The sequence below is a fragment of the Echinops telfairi genome, unplaced genomic scaffold (assembly GCF_000313985.2).
Source record: "Echinops telfairi isolate 266 unplaced genomic scaffold, ASM31398v2 ScPeMD7_2565;HRSCAF=3150, whole genome shotgun sequence".
Lineage (NCBI taxonomy): Eukaryota > Metazoa > Chordata > Mammalia > Afrosoricida > Tenrecidae > Echinops > Echinops telfairi.
The window spans coordinates 13,227,461-13,253,201 of NW_022106463.1; the positions used below are offsets into that span (position 1 = coordinate 13,227,461).

A 25,741-nucleotide genomic window follows, 5' to 3' on the forward strand; every position below is an offset into this window, starting at 1 on the left:
GAGAACCAACTTTTAGTTGATTCTTTCTGGATTTTTTTTTTTACTGCTTCATTTATTTCTGCTCTAATGTTGAGTGTGTGGATGTTTCTGGTGGCTGTCGGCTTATTTTGTTGCTCTTTTTCTAGTGGTTGCAAATGTTGAAGTGTTGATTTGAGTTCTTTCTTTTTTGATGTGTGTGTTTTGTTGCCCTTTAAACACTGGTTTTGCTCTGTCCCAAAGGTTTGGGTGTGTTGTATTTTTATTCTTGTTTAATACAAGGATTCTTTCTTTTACTGCCTTATAGTTTTTAAGCAGGATGTTAATCTGTTTGCATCTACTTGCTATTTTTCCCCTTGATTTTCCCTACTGTTGATTTTTACTTTATATCATTGCGATAAGAGACTATTCTTTATATCATTGCATTGGACTATTCTGAAGAATGTTTCATGTGCCCTGGGACAGAACGTGTATTGTACTTCTGTTGGGTGGAGTATTGTATATGTTTATGAGGTCAAGTAGCTTGATTGTGTATTTAGCTCTTCTGTGTTTTTGTTGGTTTTTTTTCTGGTTGTTCTTTTATTGAAAGTGATATATTAAAGTCTTCTACTATTGTTGTGAAATTGCCTATTTCTTTCTTCAGTTCTTTTAAAATTTGATTTATGTGTTTGAGGCTCTTTCATTGAGGACATAGATATTAAGTATGACAGTTACCTTGTTCAATTGATCCTTTAGCCACTGTATACTGCCATTCCTTGTCCTTATGCTGCCTTTTGACTTGAAGACTCTTTATCAGGCATTGATCTTGCCATTCTGCTCTTTTAAAATTGCTGTTAGCCTGATATACATTTTCCCTCCATTGTTTTTTGTCTGTTTTGTCCTTGTGTCTAAGGTATCTCTCTAGTAAATAGCATAGGGTTGGGTTCTTTTTTATCATCCAGGCTGTCGCTCTTGGTCTTCTTGAGTGGTGCATTGAATTCATTTGCATTCACATTAAGTTTAATTATTAATAGAGAAGAAGAAAAGACAGAATAAAGGAAATCAGGAAGTCAGAAAAAGGAAGGAGAGCACCTAGGGAAGGGAAAGAAACGGGAAACACCCACACGAAGACAGAAATTCCGGAGAGGAGAAAACTGTGGCGCGAGGACACCTGTGTGGCTCCGCCAAGCAAGGAGGTCATGGAGTGGGGAGGTGAAGGGGCAGGACGGCCTATTCTAGACAGAGGTTCTGCGGGCCTGGAAGATGTCTGGGGTCAGAGTGCCTACCTAGAAGGAGTTCTTTTGTGCCTAGAGAACAGATGGTGGCTCGGTGGCTCGTAATGGAAAGAGTTTCTTATCACGCAGAAAAAGGCCACTTGTCCGACAGTGGGTGTTCTGCTGGTCTGGCTCACCTGCCTCCAGATACTGGGGTAGTTAGTATTCACCCAACACCTGATCCTAAGCAAGGTGACCTCAGGTAGAGCAGTGGCTATGCAGGGAGGGTGTCCGCAGCCATTAGGGGGGTGAGGGAGGAGCCCCGCTATGCTTCAGGTCACCAGGAAGGTGTGGGGAACAAGGAAGGTTTATAGTTTTCCCGGGGCTTTCCGTAAGTGTGGGCTTGTAAGCTTTCCTGGAAGATTGGAGACAATTATCAGGTGACTGTCACAATGAAAGTTCAAAATCGCTAGCCTGACATGTCACTCATTTCTTCTGTCTCCTCTGTTGCAGCTTTTTATTGAGCAAGACCTACCTCTTTGTTGATATTCAGTCCACCTTCTCCAGCCTGTGCTGTGACACGCAGGGTTCCAGGATCTTCAACCACATCTGCTTCATCTGGTCTTTTGTGTCTTTGTTGTAGAAAGTCTGGGCAGCATGTCTACCCAGTTTGCCATCTTTTCTTGAGGGTGCTGTTTTAGGAATTAGTCTGTTCTGATGATGTGTCCAAAGAAAGTGAGTCAACGCTTCACCATTCTGGTGGTATTTCCTCTAAGATTGATCATCTTTGTCCATGGTATATTCAATATTCTTTACCAACACTACAGTTGAATGTATAACTGACTGCAGGTTTGAAAGACATTCGTGGAAAACTGTATTCAAAGATCATGGAATTTTCCCACCAACTTTTTGAAGCCCCACACATGTATCTAACGCTACTGGAAGGACCTGAATGAACGGGGTGACATTTGAAGGCAAAAGGCAAGCAGAAACTTAAAGTTGGAGCAAAGAGATAGCATTCTTGGCTGTAGAGGCGCGTGTATGGAGGAGACAGAGAGAAGCCAGAAAGGGGAAGACCTAGGGAGGAGCTATTTCTTGGCTGGGGTGCTTCTAACTCGAGCTTTCACGATTTCTTCCTGCACTTCTCCCTGTGCTCGTTTTTAATTGAGTAACTTTTCATTAAGGTGGGTTTTTTGTTTGTTTTTCCTTTTTGCTACAGTTGCTTTTGGAGGAGGTAATAAATTCAAATACTCTGAGCCAAGAGGTGAGTGATTTGGTGGAAATGATCTGGGCAGAAGCGCTCGGCCATCTGGAGAACATTCTTCTGAAGCCAGTGAACAAAATGAGTCTTAATGACGTAAGTCACTGGGTCCTTGACCTCCAGCCTCCAGCAACCTGCTTCCTGGGCCATTCGCTTTAATATAACCCCTGTGCTTCAATGCGAAGTCAAACTGAGTTGGTGGTTGACGGTTCTCCCCTGTTGTCCTGGAGAAAATGAGCAGAGAGGAAGCAATCTTTTGAGAACACTAGACATTGTTATCCATCAAAAGGTTCAGAACCGAGAGCTGATCAAAGGCAGTCTTTTACTGCCAGCAGGGTTGGCTGGCAGTTTGAAACCACTCGTGGATCCACAGGAGGAAGTTGAAGCTCTCTCCTCCCTTGAAGGTTTAGTCTTGAAAACCCGCAGAGGCAGGTCTACTCTGTCCTATAGGGCCTTGTAGTTTGTCTTTTTTTGTCATTAGGAGGCTTGATCACTGTTTCCCAAAGTCGGTGATATCGCCACCGAGGGAGGGGTGGTGGGTGGAATGATCCAAGGGGCTGGAAAAGCAGCATTCTACACTTTATGCTGGATTATGGGCTCTAGTATGAACGTTTTTAGTTGCCATGGGTGCTGATTAACTTTTTTTCTGAAAGGAGAGCATTAGGGCAGATGACTATTGGAGCCCATGCTGTAGGTGAAGAAGCTAGTCATAAGCTAGTAAAACCTTGAAAGTACATGAGGGGCGTGAATGGTCTTGATTAATCATCAGTCCATGCTCAGACTTAATCTTTTTCATCGCTAATGACGTTTACAGGCTTCTCACATCTGACTGTCTTTGGAAAGGGAAGTGTGCTTCTGACCCCAAACCAAACTCACTGCCTTCCAGTCCACTCGATTCAGTGTGCCCCCAGGACGGAACAGGACTGCTTCCTCGGCTTCTAAGGCCGTACATCTTTATGCAAGAGGACTGCCCCACCTTTCTCCCTTGGAGCAGCTAGTGGAGTTGAACTGCCAGCCTTTAGGTTAGCAGCCCCGTGCTTCATCTGCTGTGCCACCAGAGTTCCTTAGTGTGCTTCCGGCCCATCAGCAAATGCTCTTCTTAAGGATGGCTAGGTGCAAGGGAAAGAAGTTTCCCCAGTGGTGCAGCTGCCTCTGAAAGCAGTCAGACAAGTTGATTCTGTGTCATGAAATGAACACAGTTCATGGAGAAAAGGGTTTCATCGGTTAAACCCGTTAAAGTACACGTGTCATTAAAATGTGTGCTGAGGTTTTTGTTCGTAGTTTGATTCTGACACCTTTCTCTAAATGTCTTCTGTTACAATGAAGTCTCTCATTCCTGCATTAGCAATTGTTGCAGGTAAATGTCCTGTAGGAAATTGGCAATTGCAACGGGTCTATGGCAACTTACTTTGACATCTCTTTTCTTTGGCCTGTTTTGCTGATTTAACGTTGATAATCGTGTGTCCTCTTTAAAGGTGAGCAAGGCAGAAGGCATTCTCCTTCTAGTAAAGACAGCGCTGCAAAGTGGAGAGACTGAACAATTGAATGAGCTGATGGCTGAATTCTACAGATTAATACCTCACAAAGGGACAACCACAGCGGAAGTGACCCTGAAACTGTTGTCTCAAAAAGAAGACCTCTGTCAGGTAACTCTCTGAAATGTCTTCATCCAGTGTAAAGTATCCCCAGGAATCTCCATCCGATCAATAGCATAACGCCGAATCACAGCATCCGTCTCTAGAGTCATACGTGAAAAGCAAACGAGCAAACCATTTGACAAGGCTAGGGGTCGCTGGAGACGTTCTCTAAACTCTGTTCCCGAACATGAACATGTCAGCATAGTAGTGAAATGTAGACCATTGTTTAGCATTGCTGCCCTATCACATGATGTTCTGGGTGAGCTAGGATCCTTTCTGCAGAAGAAATGGAAAGCCGTAACTAGGTAACATAAACCAGGACTTTTATGAATGTGGTATAATAAGAAGTATGGATGTAGGCTGCTTCTGGCCCGTTTCGTTAACCCACCGTGTTCCCCCAAGGTCCCAGGTGCTCTCCATCTCACTGTCATGACATTGAAGCAGCAGCTTCACTCTTGGCCTGACTCCTCTCAGGACCATCTTGTGCTGCGCTGGCTCATGGCATCACATCTGGAACCCTCCTTCCTGTGTCTCTTGTAGGAAGAGCACCCGCAGACTCATTGCTTGATGCAGAAATAAACAGTGTCCCAGCCCATTCCTAAGCCAATTGCTGCCAAGGAAAATGAAACATTTAGGACTGACTCAGAAATGGCCATCTTTGCCCAGTTGCGTGGAGGACGATGGATCTAGTTAGTAAAGATGAAAGGGGAGCAGATTTGGGTTTGGCAGCCAGAGGGTCCACCGCTGCTGTAGATGAGGCCAAAGCCACACTCTGGGTCTGAGTTGTCTCACCTGCAAATGAAAAGGTGGAGATAAGATGTGCAGTCTTTAACCTAGATCCTAGAAGTGTTTGTAGATGTAAAGCTTTGCACATTAGGGGAAAAATCATAGCTCTCGTTGGATTTTCAAAGGAATCTGTAATCCAAGAAAGTTGTTTTTTTTTTAAAAAGCAATAACCAAGATGACACCGTGAAATGATAGCAGTCCCTTCCAAATTTAAAACTCCATATTTCTGTAGGATGCTCCATTGGCCCGCCCTTCCTCCTCCAAGTGGTAGCCTTGCTTTCTAACATGTTGAAGAGGTCTCTTGTGTGGCAGTTTGCCCAGTGCAATGCATAGTTTGGTTAATCGTTGATCGTGAAGCTAAGTAAAAGTGGGCCATTCATTGCGAATCCAAGTAAAATGAAATCCTTGACAGCTTCAGTACTTTCTCCATTTATGAAGATGCTGCTCATTGGTCTGCTTGTGAGGACTTTTACTTGCTTTTCATGGAGGTCTTTCCATGGTCGTGCATCAATGCTGTGTCCTCCTCACTTTCAGCAAGCAAGATTGTGTCCTCTGCAGGTTGCAGGGTAAGACTCGGTCCTTGAGACGGCTTCCAATCCCAGGGCTGTGTTCTTGGCTTATTTATTCAGCACACAGATTGAAAAAGTTTGGTGAAAGGACACAGCCCTGTTGTGCACCTTTGTGATCTTAGTGAATGGCTTTATGTATTAGTCATCATCTACTTGTACGGGGGAAGGGGGCGGGGGGTACCTCTGGAAGATAGCCCCTTCTAGAAGTAGATGTGCTGGCGTACAGAATAAATGCATCTGTAATTTTGCTTGCTATTGTCTGATTCCTTCATCAAGGTTGTAATTTTTGTTGTTGTTGCCTTCCAACTATTGATGACTGAGAATTTCCATTTCCTATAGTTTGGCCAACAGTGTCTTTTAGACTTCTGTCAACCTTCTGTGTGAGAAATGGCTTTTCAATGCCCTGAGGCTGAGCATCTTTCCAAAGGTTTATGGCCCGTTTTGTTTCTTTGTCGGTGAACTGCCTGTTCATGGCCACTGCCTCCTTCTGCTTTATGCTTTGAAATTTTTCATCCTGATTTGAAGAGCTCCTCATATGTTAGAGAGCTTAGTTTATGATGTGAGTTTCAGATATCCTTCCCAATTATGTATTTGTCTTTTTACTTCACTTCTGGTGTGTGTGGATTTTTGATTGTGTGCGTGTTGATGTTTGCCTTGTTTTGTTTCTACTGCACCGGGCAATTCTTACTTTGCATAGTAACATGCATCGATCTTTTTACGTATGGCTGTTAGGTTTTGAGTTCTAGTTCAGCCCTTTCTACTCCAAGGCCAGAAGGGCACCTAGCAATTTCAACCCTGCAAGGAAACTGGCTAGTACCTTCCCTCCATGTCACTTACGCTAAAGCCAGTGACAGCTGCAAGTTCCTAAAATAAACGTAATTCAGCTTTTCCTGGAGGGGATCCGAGACTTATGACTACACTGAGCTTTGTGTACTTGGGGCCCTTTGTAGGCTCATGCCTGGCTCATCTTTGCCTCCTTAAAACCGAAGACGATGCCCGGCATCCAGAACATCCGTAATGGCTAATGGACTTCAAGCCTGGTGATCTGGGCTCCCCTGTTGTCCAGGGCAATGAACCAGTTCATTCTGGTCGGACTCCCTGCTGAGAATGTCCACTTCCACCCCAGAGACACTGAATCAGAGTCTACACTATTCACAGGAGTCCCTGTGTATAAGAATTCCCTGGGGATTTTGTTAAAATGTAGATTATGAGTCAATATCTCTGAAGTGGAAATGGGCTTTCTAGGCAGGAGGTTGGCCAGAATGAACCGTCTCACAGCCGTGGGCTAGTCACTGTTCCTCTGACTTGTCAGATCTTGACAGGGGGTGGCAGGTCTCCAAGCTCACTTTCCTCAACTGGACAATGAGGGTTACAAAACCTACCTCACAGTGTCAAAGGGGGGGGGACTCCCGGAAATTACGTATTGGAAATTACTTCCTTAACTCTGATGTGTTCAATGAATGTGTACCATTGTTATTCGTGCACACTGTGCTCTGAGAATCTACATTAAGGACAATATGCCACTCATAGTACAGAGCTTGATTCCAAAGCTTTGGAGGAGGAAAAAAAACCCTTTATTTTTCCAAATGCTCTGATAAAGTGTTCATTTCAAGTAAATAGGAACGTGGTAGGTGCTGACCCTGACGCCGGGGCATCATTCCTTTCAACAGCTTATAAGAGACATGGTGAGTGTCTGTGAAGTGAATTTGTCAAAGCCCAACCCACCCTCTCTGGCCAAATACCGAGCTCTGAGATGCAAAATTGAGCACGTGGAGCCGAACTCGGAAGAATTTTTCACCATTAGAAAAGAAATATTGCAGAATAATCACAGGTAAGCATGAAGGAAACCTGATGTTTTATCATGTAAAGCTATTATTTCAGGTTCAGCCAAAGAGCTAATAATGAATAATTTAATCATTAGCCTTAGGCTAGCTATATTGTGATGACAACTTGCCTTCCTGTGTTTATAATAGAGCCTGGGCGGTTTTCTCTGCTTGAAAACATTTTCTGTTATTCCACTCTCCGCCCAGGGTTACCCCATCTTGCTTAGGACGAAATGTAGAGTCATAAAATGAAAAGAGGTCTGAGCTTGCATGGCATTTTGAAAGGCATCACATGAGAAAAGCCACTTGCATTAAGGTGTAAAACTGCGGGAATATGCATAAGACAGCTTTTGGAAGGGCCGGTCTGTCACACAAAAATATGTATTTGGAAAACCTGTCAGGAATTGTCGTCTCCCTAACGGTCAGTTCTGTGCCTCCCCTTGGCGGTCTATCTGGTTCTTTCTTGCGCTTTCTGTAGCCTTAGGCAGCAACCACAGTGCAGCTCATCAGACCAGCCCTCCTGTAGTGTTGGCCCTTCTGTAGAAACCCCATTGGCCCAGAGCTGTGATGCAGCTTCCTGGCTCCTTCAACTTGGACTCTCCTAGAGGTGGGGCTGACCTTCACTGATCATTCACTGCACCCCAGCACTTCCCTCCTCGGAAGTCTTTCACCCAGACACTGCCCGGCATCTCAGTTCTCTTTATACTGAACTGGGTTGAACCTTGCCCGCACCTTGGAACCAGTAGTCAGGTGCTGAGGCTGCCTCCTGCCAGCAGGAGAGGAACACTCCAATTTTCAGGCAGATTGGTTGTTTCCCGAGTGCCGGCTTGGCATACACCACCGAAACCAGCGAGCGCTCCAAGGGAGCATGGTGTGTGGCTGCTGTTGTTTTGAGAGCTGGTTTTCTAGCACCTGTCTAGAACCAGACAGACCCACCTCCCCTTACGCCAAGGACTGATCCAGACCTCTCAGAATTGCTGCTCAGCTCTCCTGGGTCAGTCACCCTCAAAACACCCCCCCCTAGACCTTCTCCAGAGTTTGTTCTTGTATTATCACACCCTTTTCATTGCTTTTGATTGGACTCTCCTCCCAGTGGATCTCCTGGGATCTAACACAATTTGAAGCTAGCATGACGGCGATGGCAGTGTCAGGAGGGGAGAACAAGTGTTTGCCAGAGGGAGGAAAAACCCCTGGTTTCAAGTCCTGGGGACAGGAACTGTAGTTTCGCAGCAATGCCATGTAGCTCAAGGAAGTCTTTGTTTTTCTCCTGATTCCTGCAGTGGGAGTCCAGTAGACATCCTGCAGATATACAGGGTTGGCCGAGTGAATGAAACCACGGAGTTTTTGAGCAAACTTGGCAATGTGAAGTCCTTATTGCATGGATCTCCTGTACAAAATATTGTAGGAATTCTGTCCCGGTAAGAGTACACCATCGGTGTTTTCCAAGATTTTATCCTCCCAGAAGTCAAGTGTTTTACTTTCTAATTATTTTTCTGTCTACATTAAGTCTTTCCTGTCCAAATGAGCTGGCTTACAGCCTTCTAAAGGGATACGTTGGATTTATTATGTATTTTTAAAGGGTCATACCTAGTTGTGAATTGCTTGTTGAAGACAGTATAATGTGAAGACAGGTGACTGTACGGTTCATGATTTTTCCATGAATAACTAATCTTGGGATAGTTTGACACTGCAAAGAGAGAGCTTTAGAAACTAGAGTGCCCAGATTGTGAGAGTTATCTATTTAAAATGTAGCTCTAATGTTCTGCTTGCTTTGAAGAACCATTTACTGTTGGGGCTGAAACTGAAGCCGCAGGGGACAAGGAAAATATGGTTAAATGTAAAGTCTTCTTCCTGAGGAAGAAAAGCAAAAAGAAGCTCACACGATCTGTACAGAAAAAAAACTTGAAACCGTTACTGAGGGACCAAAAAAAAATTTAAACTTGCTTTAATTAGAATTATGTCAGTTTTCCTTAAAGTAATGCATTTTTGTGATGACCTAATAATAGTGCGAGCAAGACTGTTTAAAAGAGATAGGTGATTCTACAATGTATATTTTTTCATGGAAATTGCCAGGAGAATTCTGAAAGAAGAGTTACAAGGGGGGTTTAACCAGGCAGCTATTAAATTATTTTCTTTTCTCTTTTTTAAAATGTGTATCCAACTCTTTTTTTTCTAAATCATTTTATTGGGGGATCGTACAACTCTTATCACAATCCAGACATCCATCCATTGTGTCAACCACATTTGTACCTTTATTGCCCTCATCATTCTCAAAACTAAATTGTATTATCTTCAAACCCAACTTTCTGGTATCAAATCAATTCTGACTCTTCTCAATTGTCGATTCCAAGGCCTGGTGACCCTGTATGGCCGGCAGCAAGCCCCTGTGGGCTTCTGAAACTACCATTCTTTACAGGAGTAGAAAGCCGTGCCTTTCTCCCAAAGCCCCACTGGTGGTTTTGAACAGCTGACCTTATGATTAGCTCAACACATAACCACTATACCACTGGGGCTCCTTATTTTGACTCATCCTGATCCTGAACATTGAGCCGTGACTTCTGACCCATAAAGATAACCTATCGAGCAGGATATTCTTCTGATGACCGGCTCATGTATTTTCCCTATTTTAGCATAAAGTCATTTGCATTCTGATTTGCAGTCTCTCTTCTCCTCAATGGAGCCATTGATGAAAAGGTTGACTGGGACAGAGCCCCGGTGTCTGGAAGTCCCAGGCATTCTCCAGGACTCCTGAAGCCTGCCTTCCACCTCAAGGTGCATTGTGCTGGAGACCATAGAAAGGAATCTAACACTCGGCCGCAACTCTCTAGGAAATTACAACCTGATTGAAAAAGTAAAGGGACAGACGTGTGCCAAGTAGTTAAAAAAAAAAATCACAGAGTCACGTAGAAATCAGAGAAAGGACAAACTCTCTAAAGGAATCTCTAAAGGTTCTTGCACACAGAGAAATGTTTGATTTGGATTTGAGCAAGTCAATTGCTACCATATGGGACCTCGATAGGAATTTTCATTGAAGGTTTACATTTGTAAACAGAGACGGACTCTCTGATCATACAGATCCCTAAAATGTGAAAGGTGTGTTACTGATTTATTTAACTGTATTTGTTGATCACCTGGGAGCTGCCCCGGGAACAATGTCTGGAACAAGGGACGGTCAGACATTTTCCAGGGGCCGAGTCATAAGCGGGGTCTTGAAGAAGTGACGTCTATTGGAGGAACAGTGAAGTTCCTCACAGAAAGCAGGATCATGTGAGAGCATCCAGGTGTTGGTAGAAAGTTCGGAGCTGACACAATCACAGAAGGTGTTTTTAATAAAAATGGGTTTGATCTTTTTTTTTTTACTTTACATTTTGCAAGATTAATTCAAGTTCTCAATAAAAAAATTCAAACAATAGGTGATTATGTGGGAGAGCTTCAAAAAGTTTGTGGGAAAATCCCACTGTTTTTGAATCCATGAAGTTTTGGAGCCTCTGTGTATAATAAAAAGTAGAAATCCACCTGCGCGCATCTCCCCAGAGGGAACCGTTGACTACATAGGGTCCCTGAGTCAGAATTGGCCTGTGGACGGTGACTTTGCTGACCACTTCATCGCAGAGTTTTCTGCAGAGTGTTCGAAGCCCAGTAGAGGTAAGAGTTGGGCTTAAAAACAGTGTCCTGCTCAATGGAAGACAAGAAAATAAAAATAATTTATCATTTATCAAGGGTTCATGAGGCAGGGAGGGAGGGGGGAAAATGAGGAGCTGATACCAAGGGCTCAAGTAGAAAGAAAATATTTTGAAGAAGATGATGGCAGCATAGGTACAAACGTGCTTGCCACAATGGGTAGGTGGATGGATTGTGATAAGAGTTGTAAGAGCTCCCAACAAAATGATTTAAAGATAAATAAATACACAAAAATGGGATCACACACATACACACAAAAACAACAGTGTCCTACTGCGCACACAGGAGGTGAGAGAGTTTGGGTTGAAGTGGGTAGAACCCACAGGCAGAAATATATGGCCGGCAGCCCCGAGCGGGTCCAGACGGTGATGCGAAACCGGGGGTGGCTCCCTACATTTTGGTTGTACCTGGAACTCCCCTCTGTGTTACAATGCATTTTTCTTTTTATTCTATTCATTTTAAATAATACCTGCCTCTGCTAGAATGACAAGTCTGTGATAAAAGAGAATTTTTTTTTCTTTTTAGTAAATCATCCTTTTTCTTTTCAGAGGGCTGCTTTTACCCAAAGTGGTTGAAGACCGTGGTGTGGAAAGAACAGACGTTGGCAATCTTGGGAGTGGGCTCTACTTCAGCGATGCGCTCAGGTAAGTGGAAGGTGTGGACTCCGCCACTCAGTCATCACCACGGCATTGCCATCGCCTTGTCCTTGCTGTGGCTGCTTCTCTTCCTGTCGCTGTTGTGAATGAGCTTCTCGCCTACGAAGCAGACCACTGGAAGCACTACGTCTCAGTATATGGTAGAAGTGCATTTTTTTTTTTTTTGTAGAAGCGCATCTTTAATACATATTTAGAAAATTCCATTTGAAATCATCTTCATGATCTTACTGATTGTATGTACCTAAGATAATCCTTACAAGAGCCCTCTGAGATCAGTGCTAGTATCTGAATGTCATAAATGAGGGAACGAGGGACAAAGAGTATTTCTTGCCTTAGGTCATAAGATAAACGGTGATGCAGGAGGGACTCAACACTTGTAATCAGTCTTTCTCTAGAGCCAGCCAATGAGACCAAGACAAAGCTGTCATTGAGAGAACATGTCTGTCATTATCCATTGATTGCAGAGACATGTTTAAACACGTTATGTTTCAAATAAATCCTGTATAAATGAACCGGAAGCCAATAGCAACACCTTTTTACTTACCCTTGTATACTTTCCTATATACTTTCAAGATCCAAACTATAAATCGGTAGAAAGCCAGAGGAGAAAAGGTCAAGGAGATTGGGAGTTGGGTGGGAAGAATGTAAGCATGTTTATACATTATAGAGAAAAGCCTTCAGAAGTGGGAGGGGCTTATTGTAGGAATGGGGATAATTCATCACAAAAGACAAAAAAGTGCAAGTCTAATGGGAGATGAAGCAAAGCCAGACAGTACATTTTGCTCTTAATCTTAAAAGCAAAACAAAAGAGCAAATGTTTTGAGGGCAATGAATGCACAAATGTGCTTTACGCAATTGATGTATGTATGGACTGTGATAAGAGTTGTATGAGCCCCTAATAAAATGATTTTTTAAAATAATAAAAATAAAAATTTTAAATGCTCTTTCTTACACCAAAAAACAAAACAAAACACAATTGTGGTACGTCTCAAAAGTATGGATCCCAAAGTTGTGGTCTAGCCTGTTGCTCCTAATAACAAGATTTGCTTTATAATGCCAATTCGTTCCCAATGACTTCAAACAAAATCTTTCACTTGGAATCATGTTTAGTCTTCTGTTTTGATTCAGATGGTTTCCTGAGCAATTAAGGTCTGTTTTTCCCTTTGATAAGTTCTTATTTACTTTGTAGACCATGGATCTTCTGAACTTTAATGTAGAGAATTAGTTCACTTCTTTTTTCTCAAATTGATCAAGAGGAGTTTTTTATTTGGGGGGGTTCTTTGTGGTTGTTGTTTTCTGTTGTTGTTCACTGTTCTTCTAGGGTTCTTACTGCCAAAGGTATATCGCTCAATAGCTTATCAATATTGGGGGGAGCATGTGGTATTCACCTCCTCCTGAGAACAAAGGGACTCACAGCACCATAAATGTGCTGTCCGTATTGATTCAATAAAAGTTGTCAATAAATACATGAACAATAAAGTGCTCAATGGCACTATCGTGAGCTCTTCAGTTTATTGGGGATGGGGAAAGTTAAGGGGAATTGGGGAGCAAATACTGAATATAGGAAGGGGCAGGGTGCACTAGAGCCAATTATGATATTTGGATACAATTCGTCTTTTTAAAACCGATCGCAATGATCCACACATAGCCACGCCCCTCCTCCAGGGGGACGAACAACAGAAACCATGAGGAAAGGGAGACAGAGGTCGGTGTAAGATAAGAAAATAATAATAATTTATCAAGGGGTAGCCAGTGCGGTTTAGGGAGGGAGGGAAAAAAGAGACGCTGATACCAAGGGCTCAAATAGAAAGTAACTGTCTAGAAAATAATGATGGCAACATACGTACAAATATGCCTGATACAATTGATGTCTGGATTGTTATAAGAGTTGTAAGAGCCCCCAATAAAATGATCTTTGAATAAAATAAATCATTTAAAAATAACTTAACTATGAAAGTGTACGATATATTAATTTTCTATCCATCAGAGTGTTGGGGGAAATTTGGAAAGTCTGTACAGTGTCTGTTCCTATGTGGATAATCAGTGATACTGTTTCCTCTCACCTACAGCACCAGTATCAAGTACTCACAGCCGGGAAAGACAGAGGGCACTCGACTCTTGGTTGTTTGTGATGTGGCCCTGGGGAAGTGTATGGACTTGTACAAGAAGGATTTTTCACTAACAGAAGCCCCACCAGGTTATGACAGTGTCCACGGAGTGTCACAGACAGAAGCCATCGACACAGACTTTGAGGTATTTTTTTTAATCAAGAAGCAGACAAAGAGTTTTGTCTTGTTGCTCCTCTTTGTATTAAGTATGCGTAAGCATGGAGAACTATGGTTTGTCTACTGTTTGAAGTCAATGTTTTCTAAATGAGTTAACATGAAATTGTGTTTGATAAGGACAGTTGCCGCAAAGGCATTTTTTGTGTGCTTTGTTTTTTATTGCCTGTTCATTTCTCTTTGGTCTAGGATGATGAATTTGTGGTATATAAAACCAATCAGATTAAGATGAAATATATTGTTAAATTTTGCATTCCTGGAGATCAGATAAAAGACTTTCATCTGACTGGGAATAATACTGAGTTAGAAGAATGCGCACCTGAGCTTTCAAGCTGTTCAAAGGCCGAAGGTAAGATCCTTTTCCTTGGCCGTTTACAGAACTCAAGGACTGTCTTTCCGGTGGGCTTCACCTTCATGTCTGGTGACCCCATGCCTCAAGATGTCCCTTTTATGTTGCTCAAATACAAACAAGGATACTTGTGAGAAATTAACTGACCTCAAAACTATGTGCTATTTCATCAACCCACCTATGTTTAATTTGCCCAACCCACACTAGCTAATCCTAAAAAAAAAAAAAATTGAAAATAAGTCAAAAATTATCATCGAGGTTGGTAGAGTAGAAAGAAGACACTATTTATAATCAGGACTCTTGGATTTGAACATCAGCACTGCAGGTTGTGTCCTCTTGAACAAATCTATCTGAGTGGCAGTTGCTTTCAGCTGCGACTGATAGCAAGGCCGGCTTCACCGTGTTGCCATGTGGGTTAAATGGGAGAAACAAAGATGCCCCCATATCTGTTTGAGCCCGGGTGGCATAGCAGCAGTTCAAATCCACCGGCCTCCCTGAAGAAGCAAGATGAGGCTTTCTTCTCCCATAAAGTCTGAGAGTGTCAGAAACCCAGAGCGACAGTCTGCTCTCTCCTTTAGGGCCACTATAAATGGACTCGATGGCTGTGAGTGGCGTTTGGGGAACTCATCTATCTGTAGTAGGACAAACCTATGCAGGATGGATAAGCTTCTCAGAAAGGATAAAATTACAAGCCCAGTGTATTGCAATACTATGTAGGAGGGTTGTAAAATCACATGATCATTTTTAATGGATAATTTTTTATCAGAATGTATGAAGTTATAAATGTTGAAGAATATGACTTCAAATTTTTTTCAGGGAGTCAGTCAGTCATTCAGTAGCCAAGACAATTTATCTTTGTATACTTAGTCATATTTATATTTCTGACCCACCTACTACAATACTACTTAAATGCTTTTCGATATGCTGTTTTGGTCTTGACCTTTAAAAAAAATAAAAAGGGGGGCGTATGTCTCAGAAGGATGGATCCCAGAGTTGTGTCCCAGTCTCTTGCTCCTACTAGTTAAATGGTCTTATATTGCCGATTCCCTAGGACATATCAAGCGAGATGTCTCACTTGAATGCCCCTTGAAATCATTTTTATTTTCCTATTGTGATTCAGAGGCTTCGTGAGACTTCAAAGACTGCTTTTCCCCATGAAGAGTTCTCACTTACTTGGTATTTTAGGTTCCTTCTGAACTGTAATGCAGAGACCTGTGTCTATCTTTAGCTGTTTTATTGCCATATAATACAAGTCAAGAATGCAGTCATCTATTAAAGAGTTGTATGGCAATCACACAATCAGTTCTAGGGCACTGTTCTCATTGTTCTCAGCTCTCCGTTTCCCCTCAACTTTCCTTGCCGTGCCCCGAAGAAATCACTAATAGAAATCAATGTCTTTGTAGATTTACCTCTCCTGGATTTCCTATTCAGAAAAACGTACAAGATAAAAAGAAGAAAAAAAAACACAGAAAAAGCCCAACAATAATGATAAATCGTAACCAAGAAAAAGCCCAATGGAAAAGAAAATTGAAAATATTAAAAACTACAGCAAATTTAAAATGAGTCAAAAGCGAGATCAAATGATAAGGTGTTAAATTTTAACCTGTGTCTGGAATAGTCTACCTTCCAATGTACTGTCTGATAGCAAGGCTATTTAGGGTTGGATTTCATCCTCCTCGGAGTGAAAGTCTGTAGGTGCATGTTGCTGTGAAGAGCTTTTATGGCAAAGCTATCGTAGTAACTAATGCAAGTCAAGGGAGACCGGTGTCTAGATTCACAGTAGCCTTCGTTGACTTAGATCTTTTTAAGACCTCTTGTGTATTTGTGTGTGGGTTTAAAGCAGTGTCTTTCAGAGAGTAGCATGACTCTAGGCGCTCAAGATGACTCGCAAAGTCTCTACGTTTCAAAGTAGAGGTGTCTTTTGAAAATGCTGTCTGAGTGGAGGTCTCTCAGTGGTACAAACAGCCTGTTTGGCCGTGAAATGAAAGGCCTGGTGATCCACCTCCGAAAAATCAGTTAGAGATGACCATGGGGAGTTTGGATCTCCCCTGACACACAGGGGATTTCCATAAGTCGGGGCTGACTCAAGAGCAATTGTGTGAGGACTGGAATGAACTTACCTCTCAGAACTTACTACTGAAAAATCACAAATTGCTGTTTGTCCGTGTGTCATACAATATATGTTTTTGATATGTAAAGGGAAGGAGGAGGAATGACGATCAAGAGACCAAACATACACCATGCCAGAATGGTTTTTAAAACTAACACTCATGTTGTTAATATCCAGATTACCAGTTACCAGATACCAAACCTTTCAGCAACATCAAAGCCGGTCTTCAGGATACAGTTGGGAATTTAGTGCCTCTTGAGGATGTTCACATCAAGGGGAAACTCATAGACGTTGTAGCCCAGGTACGCTGTTTATGGCTTGATGGCACTTCAACAGGTGGACATTGTACAGACATGCAAATGTAGTTGCTATTGCATGAACTAAACCACGTGTGCACTTTGCTAAAACTCCATGTACAAACACTCACTGACTACCTGCTGCGTGTCGGGCACTGTCCTAGTCTCTGAGCACATGTCAAGGAACAAGACAAAAAAACGGCCCTTTTGGAACTTCCGTGCCACTGCGGAAATAGAAAATAAACACCCTAAATAAGTAAAACCTGCAAAAGCCAGAATTTGTGTAAAGCAGAAACCTGTCAGAGAAGGCCCTCTCAAATGCTTCCCAGTAAAACGAGACAGAAATGGGTACGACTGCACCCTGTCAAAGGCAGAAACGCTGTGAGGCCTGAAGAGAACCAGACAGTCCCATCAGTTTCTGGCTCTCACTGTAATGTGTCAAACGGTGATGAGTACTAAGGACAAAAAGCAACTCAGCAGGGGAATAAAGACCGCATAGGAGGGAGGAGCCCTGGACTTTTAAATAGGAGGCCCTTGGGAGGCCTCCCTGAGAAGGGTCCAACTGAGAATAGACCTGAAGGGAGGTGGGGCACTACCATGTGACTCTCTGAGGAAACACTCATTATAGACCGTGAACACAGCATGTGCAAAGGCCCTGAGGTGAGTGCTAAGGTCCTGAGTGAACCTGTGTGCTCAAGAAAGCTGCTGTGGCTGGAACTGAGTGAGAAGGGGAGATTAGAGTCAGAGGGGAAAGGGGGTGGGGTGGGGTAACAGCAGGATAGAGTGTAATGAAAAAAGGGTTTGATCCAGAAGCTCTCTAGGCAGCAAAAGGTCAATACGAACACTAGAACAGTCACAAGACTGGTAGAAAGGGGGAAACCAAGGAGGAATACCAAGACAGCATAGACTGACTATAAAGACGATTCTGGACTACTACTAGGCCCATGTGCGACAAGGAGGGCTGATACAAGGTCTTTTTCAGGCCGTTTGGGGAAGATCTCTTTGAGAAGGTGTTTGCTTATTAATTCTTCTATGAGGCAGGCCCAGGCACTCTAGTCTGGTGGTTAAAGATGCATACTCCAGACCCAAACCCTTTAATTTGGCTTCCCAACGAAGGATGAGGCTGTCTTCTCTGTGAAGAGTTATAGTTTCAGAAACCCTAGGGGACAATTCTACTCTCCTACAGGGTCACTGTCAGTCAAAATCAATTCAATGACAGTGGATTTGTTTCTGCCACTTAGGTGTTTATATTTGGACAATTAATTTATCATCTCTCTGCTTGTTTTCTCAACTTAAAATGGAGTGTTAAGAACACAGGCCTGGCCCCACAGGATTATTGTGAGACTTAAAGGAGTTAATCAAGTATGGAAGCCACTTAGTGCAAAGACTGTCTTGTGAAAAGAGTTCATCGATGTTTTTGTTCCTGGGATCGTGTGTCTATGGTATCTGTAAAGCATAATTCCTCATGATCTTAAATCTGTTAAAATAGATAAAACTATTGTATGGTTCGCATTCATATCAAGAGTATAGTATTGAATCTTTTAAAAAAAGACTCCATAAAAATATTGTTTAAATGTATTTTATATAAAGTTGGAGTAGACATTATGATCATTCATTATGTTTTTGACAGTTTGGGATTTACTGGGGCCCTCACTTTTATAAACTTGGCTCAAACAATGTTGAGTTATTAAAACTGTTTTGGGGACAGACAGTAAAGTGCAAGGGGTGATATTTTCTCAGCAAACTTATTTCCTAGATTTCTTAATACATTTACATTCTTAAAAGGCCTTTTTTCCTGACCAGCTGAGCAGCACTGCCTTGCTTCTGCTCATTTGCCCTGTTAGCAAGTGACTCACCTTGACCCAGGCTTGGATAAACTACCTAACCTTGGGGATGGTGTGTCTATCGCACGTGACAGAGACTCTACTTTCCAGTGGGATCCCCTCGAACGCCTGAAGGCAGAGTTGGAAATTGAGGGACGTGATAAAAATCCAGGGGGTGTCAGACAACGACGACCACACATGTTCTTTAGTGGATGTGTTAGGAACATGCAATTTTCTTCTTCAGGTCACCGTTTTTCAGACCTACACGAATCGCAGTCATGTGCCCATTGAGGCCAAGTACATCTTTCCTCTGGATGATAAGGCAGCTGTGTGTGGCTTCGAAGCCTTCATCAATGGGAAACACATCATAGGAGAGGTAAGAGGAGAACGTGAATTATGATTTCACTTTGGTTTCCTATTGACTGGGGTCTTGATTAGCTGACTCTCTGTAGCTAGGAGATTGACTAACATAAAGCAAAAATACGTTTGTGCTTAGACGCTTAGTCTCCACTCCACCATCCCCCCTGATTATTGGGTTCGATCTAGTCCAGCTTGTCCAGGGTTTGTTGGTCAGCGCCTGCTTAGGTACTTTGGGGGAGAGAAACCTCAGTATCAAAAGCTTAAAAGAGGCACCTTGGACGACTGGGGAATCCCTTTAATGTTTCAAGAGCTGACTCCCCACGCCTGGCTGTAAAAGTCCAACTGAAGTCAATTTAAAGGGAAAGAAATGTACCCAAAGAAATAACAGTTAATTCCTCCTTTGTTTATGCTAAACATTAGCCCACGATTATAATGGCAACCCATATTCAATTACATCTGAGGTAAAATCAGTTGCTATTTCTTGTTCAAATGAAAGACGCAAAACCCCGCCATACCCTCACTATTGATTCTGAAAACTTGGATCCCCAACTTAAAGAGAATGCCCTTGTTGGTTCATATTGGTGATCATATTATGTGAATTCCCTTTTGTCTTAGCTGGACTCTTAGTTCTCTGGTTTTGTCCAGGTTTCAATAGACATGATGGCGTTTTCCTAATTGAAGTCTGAAGCTAGCATTGATATGATGACCCATGTACAAACCTTTTCTGTTTCCAGGTTAAGGAGAAGGAAAAAGCCCACCGTGAATACAAAGAAGCCATCAGTCAAGGCCACGGTGCTTACTTGATGGATCAGGACGCACCTGTATGAGTTGATATTGCTCGGCTAGCCTTGTAGATTTCATAGGATAGAAAAAGGGGGGTTAGAAAATGATTTGAATTGTGAAATTCATCATAGAAACCAAGATGATTTCTAGTATGTAGAACCTTGCAGTTTCGTTTGCCTTTTTAGCAAGGGGAGACACCAAGCTGTCCAGTCCCATCTGACTTGTTAAATAAGGAAGAAATGATGTCCATATTACCAGTCAAATAAGAACCACTTCTGTGAGACAACAAACTAAACCCATCACGGACTTGTCTTCTTTGCTACATTGTCCTCAAGTTCAAGGTGGTATTGAAAAGGTCCTGATGTAATTTGTTGAAAGGGAGGACTTCATTTATGAAATACTGGCCTTTTGTGTGACTTAAAACCAAGCACCTATTTAGGCTTGTGAAATACTAAGAAGTGTCCCCTCTGGGTGGAAAAATTACAAAAAGGCACACATTTCTCCTGGAAGTAAGACCTACGAAGAGATATAAGACATAGTGCCTAAAAAGACCAGATTTCCACCCCTACCCATTTCCTGCACCTGGGCCCTCACATGGGAGAAGGCAAGGTTTCTGATGGTAGGAGTCTGATCATTGTGGTGTAAATGATGAGTTTCTAAGACAAATAAAATCAAGGAGAATGTGTTCTGGGAAAAAAAAAAAAGAACCACTTCTGTAATTGGGAACTGAGTTTTCCAGAAGTGAAAATGGGAAGAAACCATTTTGGCTCCATAGTTATCATCCTCTGATCAAAGAGTGTGATGTATTGGCAAGAAAACCTTGCTTGGAATTAAGTGCACCTTTAATTTCACACCAGAGTTCTGGCGGCATAGAGGTTGCATGTTGGGCTTTGACTGTTTATAACCAGCAGCCGCTCTGAGGGAGAAAGACGGGGCTTTCGACTCCTGTAAAAAGTGACAGTCTCGTAACCTCACAGGGGCAGTTCTACCCTGTCCTATAGGGTCACCGTGAGTCGGCATGAACTCAATGGCAGTGAGTTTGGTTTTGGGATCATTTTCCTCAGTTACCACCAAAAACCATCACCCAGTAGGGCATGTACTCAGGACACTGACATAGGACCAGCTTCTTTGCTTTCTTCTTATTAGCTTTAATGAGAATCTAACAGGAGCTCCCAGGGTAGAGTGCTTAGATTGCTGCACTGCTGAGAGGTTGGTGGTTCAAACCCAGCAGCTGTCCTTTGGAAGAAAGCTCTAGCAGTCTGTGCCCATGGAGAGTTGGGCTTTGGAAACACTCTGGAGCAATTCTACTCTCCCCTGCAATTCTACTCTCCCCTGCAATTCTACTCTCCCCTGTAGGGTTGCAGTGAGTCTGAATCAACCGGAAGCAGCAGGTTTGGGCTCTTCTGTTTGTTGGTTTGTTGGAAAAGGAGAAAGATAATTATGTCCCCGGATTTCTTTCTTCAGAGGGTGCCTTGCACCCAAGTCAGTTCCTAACCAGAGTATCTAGTCCAGATTGAGGTGTCGAAGATGGGACCTTCTGTTTCAGGTGTCCCCGCTGAGGATGACACGTTAACATAACGCCATGCCATTTCGTTTGGCATGGGTGCGTACAGTATCGAGAGTTGACATAGACTTAAAAACCCAACGAGTTGCCCTTGAGTTAAGTCTGACTCCTGGTGACCCCGCGTGTGTCAGAGTAGAGCTGTGCTCCTGGGGGGGTTCAGGAGCTGATTTGTCAGAAGTCGATCACCAGGCTTTCCTTCCGACTCAAACTGCCACCCTTGAAGTTAGCGGTAAGGGTGCATTACTGCTTCTGACCCCTAGGCTATCCACTTGTAGGATGGGAGTAAGCGATGAAGAGGTGATAGCTAGTAATGCTGGCCCCTGGCTGAAGTATAAAAGCCTAAGGGTTCATCAGAGAGACTGTGTGATTACGGTCACATGTGACTTGATCTCGATATTTTCCTCATACATGTGAACACAGGATGTCATTGAGGGCTGTCAGGTTGGCTCCAAGTCAGAGCAACCTGTGGACAACAGAATGAAGCACGTCTGGTCCTGAGGCTTCCGCACAGTGGTTCTCACGTCTGAGCCCATTGTTGCAGCCGCTGTGTCCATCCGTCTCGTCCAGGGTCTTCCTCGTTGGCCCTGCTCCTCGACTTTACCAAGTCTGGGGTCCTTCTACAAGGACGGGGCTCTCCTGGTAACATGTCCAAAATTGTGGCCCAAAAGAAACCAGTCTTCACAACCCCTGTCTTCTTGTATCCAAAAATCCCATGACAATGATTACTCAGGTGGCTCAGGAGTTACAAGGTGGGCTGCCAACTGTGATGCCAGCAGTTCGAAACCACCCGCCTACTCCTCAGGAGTAAGAGGAAGTTTCTACTCCCATTAGGAGTTACGGTCTTGGAAGCCCATGGGGCAGTTCTACCCTGTCCTATGGGGTCACGATGAGTGGGAATTGACTGGCAGGCAGCAGGCTTGAGTTTGTTTGATGATGACCGGAAAACACAATGGTTTTAGATACCCATGGGGTTGAGGTGGAAACAATTAGTAGGTGGAGTGTTAAATAGTGATTCATGAAAATGATGGATTACTATATCAGAAGTATGGATAGGGCTGGAAGACACAGTTATATGTCTTGGAGTGAAGGGCTCACCACACCTCTGTCAGCTCATTCACTCCTTCCTCTACACTTGGCAGCAACAGTTTCCCAGCTTCACCTTGCTCCTTCTCCTAGCAACCCAGTCTCCATTTCCATCTCTACAGGGGCCCCTCTTGTTCTTTCCAGGAAAAGCTATGATCAAGTCATGCGTTTCTTCAGCTTTCCTCCCCTCTAACTCAAAAACAGTAACTGTAGTCTCATCCGCCCCTGTCTCCTTAATCATTTTTTAAAAATCATTTTATTGGGGACTCATACTCCTTAATCATTTCTAATGTTCGTCAGTCTCTTGGATTTTTTATCCTGTCTTACATAATATTTTCTGTGTTCATCAATTATTTCCTCTCAAAATTCCCAGCTGCTGTCTCACAACTTGCCTGTTTGCCTCGGCTTATCGCGCCTAAACAATGAAGCAAACCCTTCCTTTACCTCTCAAACTGGCATCCTACCATCCCCTTTCACTCAGTTCAAGCCTCACCCACCTCCGCACTAGTCTCTGTGCACTGCAGCGAGGGGAGCCCTGTTGGTGCCGTGGGCTATCCATTGGGCTACCATCCACAAGTTCAGAGGTTTGAAACCACCAGGTACTTCAAGAGACAAAGAGGAGGCTTTCTGCTCCCATAAAGTTCAATAGCCTCAGAAGCCCCAAAGGGCAGTTCTACCCTGTCGCTATGAGTAGCAATCAACTCGTTGATTGGTCGCTATGGTCGCTATGAGTAGCATTGGTCATTGGTCAATGGTCGCTATGAGTAGCAATCAACTCAATGGCCGTGAGTTTGGTTGGGTTTGTATTGCAGTGACTCCCCCATCAGACTGAGGATGGTCTCTAAAAAACAGCATCTCTATGCTCTTGTTGGGGGGAGTCCCTGGACCACACTCTCCAGTCAGCCTAGAGTCTAGTCTCAGGGACCACCTTTATCAGCCTACTGTACATGTCACTGACTCCCCACGCACTAGGGAATGATCCCAGGGCTCCCTGTTATTGAAGTGCTACTACTATTTTCTAAGGAAGAATTTGGCAGACGGGGACTTAAGTAGTTCTTCTGAGGGGCTAGCTAGCACAGCGCACATGTGCTTTGGGATTGCAGAGCTAAACGGAGTGTTTCTGTTTCAGGACGTGTTCACTGTAAGTGTCGGGAACTTGCCTCCTAAGGCGAAGGTTCTTATCAAAATTACCTACATCACAGAACTCAGTCTCCAGGGGACCGCAGCGGTCTTCTGCCTGCCTGCCACAGTGGCACCCTGGCAACAGGACCACGCGTTGAATGAAAACACTCAGGTTAGTGTGCTTAAGAGAAGATGTAAAGAAACATTTCTTGGGACTTATAGGAATTGGAAGTGAAAATATCCAAGTCATCTAATCTGGGGGCAGTATAAACGCAATTGTGCTGCCAGTCAGAGTCTTAATTATTCTAGCATATACGAGGGAATGTCCAAAAGTTTGTGGGGGGAAAAATCTTAAATTCTGTTTTCCACTAACTTTTTAACTGCCCCCCCCCACACACACACACATAAAGTGACCAGAATAAAAGACACAAGATATGTCCCATGGATATTTTTATCCTATTTAATTACCTAACAAATATATGCTATCTGTACTACATGCTCATCTTGAGGAATTCAGATAAGCCTTCTTGCTAGCTGCACAGTGGCCCAGCTCACGGAGACTCCGTGTTTAAGGGAACAAATGGCGCCTGGTGCTGCCCTTCTTCAGGATTGGTGGGTTGCCCACTGTTGTGGCCACGTGTCTTCCAACCTGGGTGGCTCATCTCCCAGCACGATATCCAACTGCATTCTGTTGTGACCCATAGGACTTCCATTGGCTAAATTTTCAGAAATAGATTGCCTACTTCTGAATTTTCAGAAGTAGATTTTCTACTACGAAAGCTGATAGCCCTGCTGAATCCTGCTCACCCTAGATGGGCCTGATGGTATTTGCAATACTGGTAGCATAGCTTCTAGCTTTACATGCAAACCCCACCACCTTACGACCAACTACCAGACAGGGAGCAGTGTAGGCAGGCAGAGAGAATGCAAATTAACCAAAAGAGGAAACTAAACCATACTTAATTCTAAATGACTACTGGCTAATACTTTGGTAGATGTATTCTTCCAGAATTGTAACATGCATAATTGATGTGTGTGTGTGTGTGTGTGTGTGTATACACACATACATATATATGAGAGGGGCTTAAAATCATGAAAGAGTTCCATCTTTTAGTTGAAACTTGCCATAACTAGATTTCCATACTATTAAATGTCAGAACAAGGTTTCCCACCCTCTGGGTGGGGTGCTGGAACAATCCAGGGACTGAAAAAGCAGATCCTTACACTTTGTCCGAGATTTTTGAGCTACTGTACAAACGTTTCTAATTATCAGGAGGGTGCTACTTCTTTTTCCTGAACACATGGCCAAAATAAATGTTGGACTCTGTTTTAGAAGTTATTACCATTCCCTAATAAATGCTGCTATGGCCTTCTTAGATTGCATTCAGTTTAGAAGCTAATCATGAAAACTAACCCATGTCTATGGATACATAACTTTTCTTCTTACAGGATTCAGTAGAGAAGATTTGCATAAGGGAAATAGGGACAAAGCAAAGGTTAGTACCTACAATATAAAACCAGTCAATCATTTAAAGCAAAGCTTCTTAAACTGTAATTGAAAATGGGCGGGCATAAAAAGTATGGAAACAATAAAAGGTTTCCAAGCATGCAGAGGTCAAAAATTCATTCAAAATCAAATCCAGGGTGTTTCTGACAGTGCTTGCATATGTTGTAAATTTCTCAGGTGAAAAGGGGTGGGCGAGTGAAAAGATGAAAGAAGCCCTGATTGAGTGGGAATCCATTCCATTGTTAAAATTTCATTTACGCTGAATTGGAACAACTAAAAGTAGAACCTTAAGATACTAGACTAAGACTATTTTCTCTTCACCTTTCATAGCTTCTCTTTGAGTATGTCTATTGAGATGCCGTATGTGATTGACTTCATTTCTAGTGACACACACAAACTGAAACAAAAGGTTAGTAAATCCTTGTTTTATTTCATAACACTGCTATTTTATCAAAGCAAATGCATTCACATAGTTGAAAAAAAAGGTCCAGCAACACTAACATTAACATCTGAAAATAAGCAGTTGTGTTAGTCCAGGTAGACTAGAGAAACAAATCCAGGGAGACTCATATGCATATTAGAAAGAACTGTATATAAAGAGTAATTGTATATTAAGAAAACATCCCAGCCCAGTCCACATCAAGTCCATAAGTCCGATATTAGCTCATATGTCTGATACCAGTCTATAAATTCCTCTTCAAACTCCCGCAACACATGCAATGATGCTGAATGCAGGAAGATCATAGGACAGTGGGTGGAAAGTCTTGTGGATCTAGTGGTAGTGGAAGCACCTCAGCGCTGGTATGGGTTTCCACAGGGTTCCTCCAGCTCCAGGGCTCTGGCTTCATCAGCATAGCTCCATGTGTGTGTCCCACCTCCA

At 43.0% G+C, this 25,741-nt stretch overlaps 1 protein-coding gene across 1 annotated transcript in view; it reads left to right on the forward strand.

Annotated features, from left to right (window-relative positions):
• The window catches only part of PARP4 (poly(ADP-ribose) polymerase family member 4), a 92,156-nt gene that overhangs the window by 23,108 nt on the left and 43,307 nt on the right, over positions 1 to 25,741 (forward strand). The window contains exons 6-18 of the mRNA XM_045294009.1: positions 2,389 to 2,526; positions 3,906 to 4,076; positions 7,093 to 7,253; positions 8,526 to 8,663; positions 11,475 to 11,570; positions 13,652 to 13,835; positions 14,054 to 14,213; positions 16,501 to 16,625; positions 18,687 to 18,818; positions 19,537 to 19,623; positions 23,362 to 23,526; positions 24,804 to 24,850; positions 25,192 to 25,270. Of these exons, the coding sequence (XP_045149944.1) occupies positions 2,389 to 2,526; positions 3,906 to 4,076; positions 7,093 to 7,253; positions 8,526 to 8,663; positions 11,475 to 11,570; positions 13,652 to 13,835; positions 14,054 to 14,213; positions 16,501 to 16,625; positions 18,687 to 18,818; positions 19,537 to 19,623; positions 23,362 to 23,526; positions 24,804 to 24,850; positions 25,192 to 25,270 (1,683 nt within the window). The remainder of the gene's footprint in view (positions 1 to 2,388; positions 2,527 to 3,905; positions 4,077 to 7,092; positions 7,254 to 8,525; positions 8,664 to 11,474; positions 11,571 to 13,651; positions 13,836 to 14,053; positions 14,214 to 16,500; positions 16,626 to 18,686; positions 18,819 to 19,536; positions 19,624 to 23,361; positions 23,527 to 24,803; positions 24,851 to 25,191; positions 25,271 to 25,741) is intronic.